General features: G+C 43.4%; 1 protein-coding gene across 1 annotated transcript in view; it reads left to right on the top strand.

The window, feature by feature from the left end:
• Nucleotides 1-1,147: 1,147 nt before the first annotated feature.
• Nucleotides 1,148-10,772, top strand: part of Klhl7 (kelch like family member 7) — a 53,778-nt gene continuing 44,153 nt past the window's right edge. The window contains exon 1 of the mRNA XM_040737034.1: nt 1,148-1,458. Within this exon, the coding sequence (XP_040592968.1) occupies nt 1,339-1,458 (120 nt within the window). The 5' untranslated portion in view covers nt 1,148-1,338. The remainder of the gene's footprint in view (nt 1,459-10,772) is intronic.

Below are 10,772 nucleotides of genomic sequence, written 5' to 3'. Positions count from 1 at the left end.
CTGAGCTTGCTCCAGAATCAGGCTGCAAAAATCAATCCAGAGGCAGTCACCCTCTTGGATTTTTCCTTCCCAAGAAATCTCTTGAGTGAGGTTTGTTGTGAGGTGTGAAATTTTCACGGACTGGAGTCCAGATGTTAACAACTTTGCAGAAGCCAGAGCAGAGCAGAACAGAGCTGAGCAGAGTTGGTACTCTCTGGGGCAACTCTAACATTTCTCCAGAACAGAGGTGTAACACCTTCTCCGGGGAAACCTTCCCTTGCAGGAGCAGAGCTGTTACCCTGGGGAAACCTTTCCCTGGAGCAGAGCCCCAAGCTTACAGTGACTGTGGCATTCCTTGGCTCCCGAGTGCCAGGATACCTTTCCATCTGAGCTGCAATGCTTACATGTAGTCACTTATACATCTAGGTAGAAAACTGAGAGACTATGTGGAAAGATATTATCAGACATAATGATTTCAGATAGTCCTGTATATTCCTAAACAACAAATAAAAAACCCCAGTTATGAAACGCGTTTCCACGAGTTCTAGGATTGACCTCTGTGTTCCAGTAGAGCTCCCAGGAAGCCTAACGGAGGCCTTCAGTAACTGACGCTAGACCTCTGGTTTATTTGTTTTGTTTTTCCAGGCAGGGTTTCTCACAGAGATCCACCTGCTTCGGCCTCCCAGGTAAACAGCCTATTAAACAGGAGACATTTATAGGATCGGGTTCTTGCTTTCTGAATCCCAAACAAGTAATTCTTGTGCTGGGGGTAAATAAGCTTTTGCCTTGCAGTAAGCAGTTTTCTTTAATCCTTTAATAGTTACCGAGCGCCTTCAATATGCCACGACGGATGCTGCAGTGACCCCGTTCTCCAGGAGCAGACGTTTTAGTACGTCTATCATACACAACCATCTAAAATGGAGCATCATGACATCTAAACCTGGGGGCCCTGCCTTTGGCAAGAGAAAGGCACAAGTGACCTTGGGTAAGGCCGATGCAGCAACAACAACCACCACTCAAGCGGCCCAAGAAAAAAAGCGGCGGCACCCACCGCTCTGCACCGCACAGCCGGTTGCGGGGAGTGTCACGCGGCTGTGACGCGAATGCCCCGCCCCCTGCCTCTAAGCGCCCCGCCCCGCAGCCGCCCCCTCCCTCCAATCCCCGGGCCAGGGCGCATGCTCGCGACTTGCTTTGCTTGCAAGCGCGGCCGAGTTGTCTTCACCTGGGCGTGCGCCCATCTGAGGATCGGCGTCCTCCGTCTACGGCCCCGCAGTTCCTCCGTGCTCCGCAGCCGACGCCGGGCTCCCGACCGCCGCGCGCGTGGTTGGGCAGACCCTCGCCGCGGAGGGCAAGGAGAGAATGGCCACCTCCGGCGTGGAGAAGAGTAGCAAGAAGAAGACCGAGAAGAAACTCGCCGCCCGGGAAGAAGCCAAGCTGCTGGCGGGTTTCATGGGCGTCATGAACAACATGAGGAAGCAGGTGCGGGCGGTGCGGGGGCGGGGGTCGCGGGGGCGGGGCGGCTGAGCCGGGCTCCTTGGCCGCGGGCCTGCTCCGCCACGGGGCTTCCGAGGCCCGCTTAGCGGGGACTCCGGAGGCGGGCGAGCGAGCGGGCGGCGGGCCTCCGGGGCCGTGGTGTAACCGGCCTGCTCCAGTTCGCGGCGGAGCGGGGGAGCCTCCGCTTTGCGGGCAGTCCCGGGGCCGTGAGACCCCCTCCTCCGGAGCCCTCAGGGGACGGCTTCCCGGTGTCACCGGGGCGGGGGGTTGGTGGCGCCGCTCGACACATCCTCCCATCCCTGCTAATTTAGGGCCAGCACAGATGCCGGTAAATAGCCGTGTTCTGGGGGACCCTGGGCGCCAAGAATATATGTATCCCTTTGTTCTGTCCTTGATCCGTGGTGTATTCGTGAGACTGCAGCACGTCGCCGAGAGGTGGCTTACGAAAGGCGTGTTTTATCAACGGCGGAGACGGTAGACAGGTTCTTATTTATTCACTAGATTATGGCCTCTAGTGGACCGGTAAGCATGGGAACGCCCCTTGGTTGCCTTTTGGTTCCGTGGGCTTTACGTGGTAGGGAACATACATAGAAGGAGGTTCTAGGCGTGATTCAGTTTGTTTACTCCGATTCTGTTTTTTTTTTTTTTCTTTCAAGAGGACAAAGCGCAACGTAAGCTCGAGTGCTTGAAAAACCTAATTCTCCTCTCTGGCGCTTTGGCTGTGGGTATGGGCAGCAGAAGAATGTATAAGATCTATTTAGGGAGACACCAACTCCTGATTTCCTCAAGCGAACGCTGGTCGCGGCAATGTTGTCTTTGTTCACCAACTGGCACAGTACCCTGCTGCAGTAGATACCGGTGTTCTTGATTGCGTAGATCTTCCCTCGCCTTTCTGCTGGATTCATTATTTGATATGTATCTCTTTTCATGTTTTTCTTTTCTTCCACCCTTTTTTGTGGTTTACAGTATTGATGATTTGAGGTAGCAGACATCTTTGATGTATGCCTGTGATGGCAATTAAATCGAGTCCACTGGTGCTTAAACTTGATGTTTAAACTCATTCTCGTATACGCTACTCCCCCAAACCTTGTCATCCGTGAACTGCAGCGTTGTAAAGCATTACCTCATTCCTTAAATAGATAGGCTGCAACATCAGATGTTAAACTTGAGAAGGTTGTCTGAGCCTGGATGTTTAGCTCCGTGATTTTAAAATGGATTCATTTTTTTAAGACTTAGCTTTAGATTACTATGACATCTGTTGTTTATTGCTAAAATAGAAATACAGTTACTAAATTAGAGTTACGGAAAAGTCAAGGTTATGCTACTGAGTACAAAGAGGAATGTGGATACTTGGTGAGCACCCAGAGATCTGACCCTTCTTTCTACTGTAGCTGATTTGATCTGCCTGATTTTTCTTTATAATTGACTTGGGTGAATTTCAGACTCCTAGCAACTTGGAGGATTCCTGCATTTTAAAAAAATGCACAGTGTCGTTGTGTATTGATTTGCATTGTTTGTTTAGTTTTGTTGGGCTATCCTCCTCTAGCATTTTAATCATCTTAATGGATACCTGTATCTTTGTCTTAGTTAGGGTTTTATGCCAAGTTCTAGTACTTGTTGGGGCTGGAACATGGTCCCCTTATTCACCAGATTTAAGTTTTCCATGGTTTCCTTCACTGCCTAAGCTTGGGATTTGCTCTGTAGACCAGACTGGCCTTGAACTCGGAGATCTGCCTGCATCTGCCTCCTGAGTGTTGGGTTAAAGATATATATCACCAGACCTGTTCCTAAACTTCTCTTTAATTCCTTTTCACTTTAGGTTGGAAGCTTATTTGGGGAAGTTTTGCCTTGAGATCACTGCCACCTTTATTCCATTTAGGACCAGGCTTTTCTTTTAACTTTTATCTCCTTGAGTACAAGGACCATTATGATTCCTGGTGTCCCTTTTCTCCTCAAACTGCACATTTTGTAGTTTAACTTGCTCAGCTTCCTCATTTTCGTTATAGATCTGCCTAAAACTGTCCGCTAATAATCTCACAGCACAGTCAGTACTAGACTATTTTGAAGTCTCTGCCAAAGCTGTTAATAAATAACTTGCCAATTAGCCTCAAGTAGATTTTTTTGGACAGTGACAGAAAGCAGTCACATTCTTCACCAAAGTATCACAAGAATGGTCTCTAGACCACATACAAATATTCTCCTCTGAAACCTCTTGATCGAGTTCTCCACAGTTGAACTCACCCTCAGCACCACTGTCTTCCATCCTCCTGTTAGGACTCATTAAACCCCACTTAAAGCATTCCAAAGTCCCAAAGTCCCCATTCCTCCAAACAAAAGCACAGTGGGTCCTATCACAGCAATACCCCACTGCCTGGTACAACTACTTCTGTCTTAGGGATTTACTGCTGTGATGAGACACTATGCCCACGACTACGAGTATAAAGAAAAGCATTTAATTGGGGCTGACTAAAGTTTCAGTGGGCTTAGATCATTACTGTCAGTTGGGAAGCATGACAGCACACAGGTAGACATTATGATGGAGGAGCTGAGGGTTCTACATCTGGATCTACAGGCAGCAGGAAGAGAGAAAGATACTGGGCTTGGCTTGAGCATTTGAAACCCGACAACACCCCCCCATTTCTCCTACAAGACCTCCTAATAGTGCCACTCCCTATGGGCCTATAGGGGACATTTTTATTCCTACCACCACATTTTTTTAAGATACATCGTTTCATTTTATAGTGTTGCACCTAACACAGTAAAGATTTAACTAAGAATGACTGACTAAGGGCAGTTGATATGGATAGGCTGAAGCAGAAGCCAGAAAAGGAACATTTGCTTGAGGACTAGTTTTATAAGTGTTCCTGTTCTTTGGCAAATTTGTTAAATCTCAAATTTGTGTAGTATTTTGTTTCCTTTTAAACCTCATTTCATTGCAGATGAAGATAATGAGTGCTTGAATGACAAGGACCCCCTGTGTAAACTCAGAAACATCCTTTCAAGGATTTCAAAATACTCTGAGATTAATATACCTCAGTTCCAGTCCTACTCTGCAGCTAATGTTTTTTTTTTTTTTGGTTTTTCGAGACAGGGTTTCTCTGTGGCTTTGGAGCCTGTCCTGGAACTTGCTCTGTAGACCAGGCTGGCCTCGAACTCACAGAGATCCACCTGCCTCTGCCTCCCGAGTGCTGGGACTAAAGGCGTGAGCCATCAACGCCCGGCTTCTACTGCTAATTTGTTCTATGGATTTAGGTAGCACAATTTAAGTAATTTCTTTTATGTACTGTTATCTGAGTCCATTTTCATGCTATAGCAAAATATCCAAAGAGTAGTAATTTATTTACTTATTTATTTATTTTATTTTCCAGTTTAAGAGTAGTAATTTATGAAGAAGACAGTATTATTTAGTTTCCAATTCTGGAGGTCTAAGACATTACCAATATGTTCAATTTCTGATGGGGCCCATACACTGCACCATGAAAATCAGAAATGAATCAGCTTTGTGCAGAAACAAGCATGCTGTGACGGGAAGTGACAGGCATACTTCATAATAATGCATTCATATAACTAAGTTACTCTTGTTAAAGATTTATTTTTAGAGTGTTGTGTATGAGTACATAGTCCAGATGAGTGCAGGTGCCTTCAGAGGTACCAGATGCCCTGGACTTGAAGCTACAGGCATTTGTGAACTATCCAACATGAGTGCTAAGAACCAAACTCAGATCCCCTGTGACAGCAAGATGTGCTCTTAACTGCTGAGGCATCTCTAGCTCCTAAGTCACTCTCATAAGAACCACATTGTTTTCATGAAGATGAAGCCCTTATTATCTAGTTACTTCTGACAGGTCCCACCTTTGTCCCATTTTTAATTGCCAGGGTATAAGTTTAAACATTAGTTTTACTACAGACAAACCACAGAAGTTTGCAGAGCCAACCGTCTTAGTTTTTTGTGCCTTTCCTCCATCATCTGGTCATTTCTTACCTCTTGTTTTTAAATAAACTTTCTGATACAGTGTAAAATTCATAAATTTGAAACTTGGTAATTATAAAGTGAATACATTGCTAACAATAGAACTAAAACGTGACCATTCCCAAAAAAGTTTTCTTGTCCTTCTCAATCATTTCCCCCATGATAACTACCATTTTCTTTTTTTTTTAAAGATTTATTTATTTATTTTATTATGTATGCAGATGGGCCAGAAGAGGGCATCAGATCTCATTACAGATGGTTGTGAGCCACCATGTGGTTGCTGGGAATTGAACTCAGGACTTCTGGAAGAACAGCCAGTGTTCTTAACCACTGAGCCATCTCTCCAGCCCGATAACTACCATTTTCTTACCAGTTTATTTTTTTATAAATAAAATCATTGAGTTTATTTTTATAAATATTAAACATTACATCGTGTGTACTTGGGCTTATCTCCCCCTTTTTCTACATTGCCAGGGATTAAGCTCAGGGCCTTGTACATGCTGAGTAGGCAGTATACCTCAGTGAGCTGTGCCTCGGCATTGTACTTCAGTTCTTAAAACCAACATTAGTGGGCTTGCCTGTGTTTAGTGTGTAGTGCTAGCTCATTCATCGTAGAATGTGTTATTTCTTCATTGTAAAATAGATCATGGTCTATCTGATGTGGTTTTGTGCACACTTGAGTTATTTCTATGTTTATGTTTTTAAAAATAATGCTACTAGTGGAACGTGGCAGCCTACATCTTTAATCCTAGCACTCAGGAGGAAGAGACAGAGGCAAGTAGATCTATATGAATTTTGGGCCATCCTGGTCTACATGGTCTACATAGTGAACCCTAGACCTGCAAATAAGAAAGAAAAGTAAAAATTTTTTTTGTAGGACTTTAGAGAAAGAGCATAAAGTAGAGAGGTAGAAAGGGTCTGGGAGGGTTAGGGGAGAATTAGCATCAAAACACATTGTATGAAATCCTCAAGAATAAGGCATTATATAAAAATATACAGCTTTGAACATTTTTATAAGTACTGTGGTGTGTGTATGTTTGTGTTTGTATTGGGAAATGCCAAGGAAGGTAGTTAACTGAGTTATTTTAGAGAGCATCACACATTCAATTTTAACACATGACTCTCAGGTTTTCCAACATGATTGTACCAAATTTATACTTCTGGCAGCTTGGGATTGTTGGTGTTTGGTGTTTTAGCTCTTCTAATAAGTGGATAGTGGCATCTTATTTAATTAGATTGCCACTTGATGTATTTTTCACTCTTTTCTTTGGATTAATTTTATTAATGGATACAATAAAAAGCTCTACAAGTCTAAATCACAATCACTGTTAATTCATATGTAGTTGCTTTACCTTTTTATTTTAATAACATCCATGTGTTTCTTATATTGTAGTTTTCATTTTTTTCCTATGAATTCAAGTATAACTACCATTTAAAACCTTATGTTAAACCTCCTATTGAGTTCTGTGAGAGAATCACAAAGCCTATGTGAGAATTAGATAGGCTTGCTGGCTAAAATGACTATGATTCTTCAGTATGCTGTTTGAGTATAGATTACTGTGTTGTGTTTTGTCTTTTTTTTTTTAATCAAATCCACTCTTCACTCTCTCCCTCCAACTCCTTCTGATTCTCTCATGCCCCCTCCCCATCACCTTCCCATCTTCATAGAACCTGCATAGTCCATCAGTGTTGGCATGAATGTTGCTGTAGCATGGTAGCTCATGGTTAACTCAACAGGGTCCCTACCTCTGAAGGAAACTGACAGTCCCCCTGTATCCATCAACTCTCTGAAGCTTCTCAACTGGCAGTGCAGCTTTGTGAGCCTTCCCTACTGTGCTGGAATATTGACTAGATTGATCTTGTCAAGGTCTTGGGTAGCATCCACAGTTGTTGAGAGTTGATGAGTGCAACTGCCTGTTCAGAAGACTGTGGCTGGGGGGTAGTGGTGTCCACTTAGGGATGAGTCCTACACAGTAACTTAATCTTTGCACTTCGATCACTTTTGTTCCTCTGTGTTAGCTTGCGTGCACTGCTAGATGAAGCTTCTTAGAGGAGGGTTAGCTCTGGACTAGTCTATGGGCTTAGGGATAGACGGCAAAAGGATAATAGGGTTTTTTTCTAGCTACAGGTGGTTGGCCAAGTTTACTCTGTGGGTCATGAGTTCCCTCTTGTTGAAGCAGGCCCTAAATCTGACATACCTGACTAAAACCGACTTTAAAAAAGGATTTCCTTAGGCCTGTGTTTCCAGAGGGATAGAAGTCCGTCATGGCAGAAAAAGCATGGTGACAGTCAGGAAAGAAGGCATGTGGCAGGAGCAGGAAGCTGACCAATTGTATTCTCATCTTCACACAGGAGGGAGAGAGAGGTAAGGAGAACAGGAAGTGAGGCTAGACTGTACCTCAAGCCCACCTTAGTGACATACTTCCTCCAGTAAATAACCTCTCCTAACTGGGGACCAGGTGTTCAAATATATGAGCCTATGAGAGCATTTCTCGTTCAGACCACACATACCCCGAGACATTGGTGCCACCATTATACCCATGGGTTATCTTGCTGGGAAGACTGTTGGTGCCTTTTCTCTCCCAGGAACTGGCTGTGGCACTGTGAAAGCTGACCGTAAGAAAGGAGGCTTCCGGTTCTGTACCAGCTTGCTTTCTCCAAGCTCTGTGACTAAAGCATGTGCTTTCTTTAGCATTCGAATCTTATCCCCAAGTTTTGGTGGGCTGCCAAGCGCAATGGCAATAGCCTTATTGTTTTGACAGTCTCTTAGACCCCCTTGACCAACAACTCTAGGGGAGGTACCCCACACCTGAGACTGGGCTTTTTATAGAATAGCCATGGTTTCTGGGAGGAACATTATCTGTAGGATAATGCTAATTAAACTTTTTTAGTATATATATTAAATCCTTTCACTCTTGAAGTCCTTTCATCCTTGAAAGTGAGGTATGTTCATTGTAAACATGAGGGTGGATCCTGTTTCTTAACCATTCAGATAGCTTGTCTTTTGGTTGGTGAGCTGGCACCATTAATATTTGAAGTTACTATAGAGAAATGTGTGTTGATTGATATAAAGTCCTTTGTAGCTTCTTTTTTTTTTTTTTTTTTTTTTTTTGGTTTTTTTCGAGACAGGGTTTCTCTGTATTGTTTTAGAGGCTGTCCTGGAACTCGCTCTGTAGATCCGCCTGCCTCTGCCTCCCGAGTGCTGGGATTAAAGGCGTGCGCCAACGTCCGGCCCTTCGTAGCTTCTTAATAGCTCTAACTTTGCAGAGACTATGCCTTGTTGGCCTCAGTTTTATATAGACTTTTTTTGACCACATTGCAAGACTTTCTGCTTCATTTTTACTGTAAACCTGTTTAAAGTAGCCTGCCTCCCTGTCCCACATTCTGAATGCTAGGCTATCTTGAAACTTTCTCTGCTAGATTAAATTCAAGTTTCTACAAGGATTCAGGGCATGAACAAAATATAGTCAATAACTTTGCTATGTGCTAACACAGTATCCTTGTTCCCATCCTTAGCCTCTAAATTTCTATTGACATTCTGCCCTTTAAGCTTCTATGAGAATTAAGCATTATAACATTCTAGGGCCTCTCTAGCCCCTCTAATCTCTTCAAGATTTTCCATATACTAGTCAAAAAGGTTTCTGGACCATATGGTCAGATTAGTTATAGCAACTATCCCACTTTTTTTTTTTTTTTTTTGGTTTTTCGAGACAGGGTTTCTCTGTAGACCAGGCTGGCCTCGAACTCACAGAGATCTGCCTGCCTCTGCCTCCTGAGTGCTGGGATTAAAGGCGTGCGCTACCAACGCCCGGCCCCACTTCTTATATTAGCTTTCTGTGTTGTTGTTGGTTGTTTTCATAGCTGTGACAAAATACATAAAGCAACTTAAGGAGGAAAGACTTACTTGGGATCTGGACTTTAGAAGGCTCAGTCCATGATTGGGTGGTCCCACATGTGACGGGTGGCATTTCACTTTATTATAGGCAGGACACAGACATGAAGGGACCAAGGACAAGATTATCCCCCCCCCAAAAAAAAGAGGGCCTGCCTCCACTGGCCTACTTTTACCCTGGCCTTATTTCTAAAAATTTCAGCTAATCTCCTAAAATAGTGGTGCCATTTACAACCAGGCCTTCTGGACCTTCTGGAGGTAAACTTCACGTCTAAGCCATAATGCTGTCTAAGGTCGGTATTACTTATGAGGCTTTGATTTCTTTGAAACTGACATGAAAAGTTATATTTTTAGTCCGTCTATATTCAGCATCTATATCTCTTATTCTGTTGGCTTCTTGCTGTCAGTATTTAAACATGTTTTCACTTCTTGTTTTTTAATCAACCAGCAAAGAGTTACCCATTCTCAGCTTTAACATGCCCCTCTAAATACCCCTCTTTTTATTGTTGCACCCCAAAGTTAAGTAAGTTCGCTACCCTTTTTACTCGAAATTCATACGATGTCCCGTTGCAGTTTGACTTCCTAACTCATTTATCCAAATGGGTTTTTACGGAGAGGCTGCTGTGTTGCAAGGATTATAATAGTAAGCAAAACCTGATGGGCCCTTTTTCCTGTGCAGTTTACATCTGGTTAGGAGAATGAGATATTCATTAGTTGAGAGCTACACAGATAAACATAAAATTTACAATAGTGGTGGGTATTGTTAAGGAGAAGAATATAGTATATTGACCATCAGGAAAGTTTCTCTAAGCAAGTGGCAGTGGAGAACTAACAGAGTATTTCCCAGGCAGAGGAGAGACTCTCTCCTGTACCAGAAACAACATGCTTATGCTGGAGACTTACTTCTCTTTAGAATGGCAAGTGCAAGGCATTGGCTAAAGTTCAATTTGACTGGAACACAAAACATGAGGAGTGAACATGGTGCAGGCTTCTTCTTAAGTTAGGTGGTTTGCCCTTATTTAAAACATGTTTTTCTTTTGAAAACAGCTTTTGTTGGTTGGTTGGTTGGTTGGTTGGTTGGTTTGTTCATTATGGTTTTTTGAGATAGGGTTTTTATGTGTAACAACCTTGGCTGTCCTAGAAGTCACTCTGTAGACAAGGCAGACATGGAACTCACAGAGATCCACCTGCCTCTGCCTCTGGGAATTGGCGACATGTGCCACCATGCCCAGCCTACGATCCTTTTCTTTATATGAATGAAATTAAAAGATGTGAATTAAAAGAGATCTCAGAGTAATTGCTGTCAGACTGAATAGGAAGTTGTGTCCAGTGAGACCTGATGATTCTTTGGACTGAGATAACTAGCAGCAGCAGTCTAGTATCAGTGAAGACAAGGTAATATTAAAAAAATGTAAAATCCATAAGACCTAGGTGTCA

Source organism: Mesocricetus auratus, unplaced genomic scaffold, assembly GCF_017639785.1.
Source record: "Mesocricetus auratus isolate SY011 unplaced genomic scaffold, BCM_Maur_2.0 Super-Scaffold_100676, whole genome shotgun sequence".
Taxonomy (NCBI): Eukaryota; Metazoa; Chordata; class Mammalia; order Rodentia; family Cricetidae; genus Mesocricetus; species Mesocricetus auratus.
This window is presented reverse-complemented; position numbering and strand designations above follow the sequence as displayed.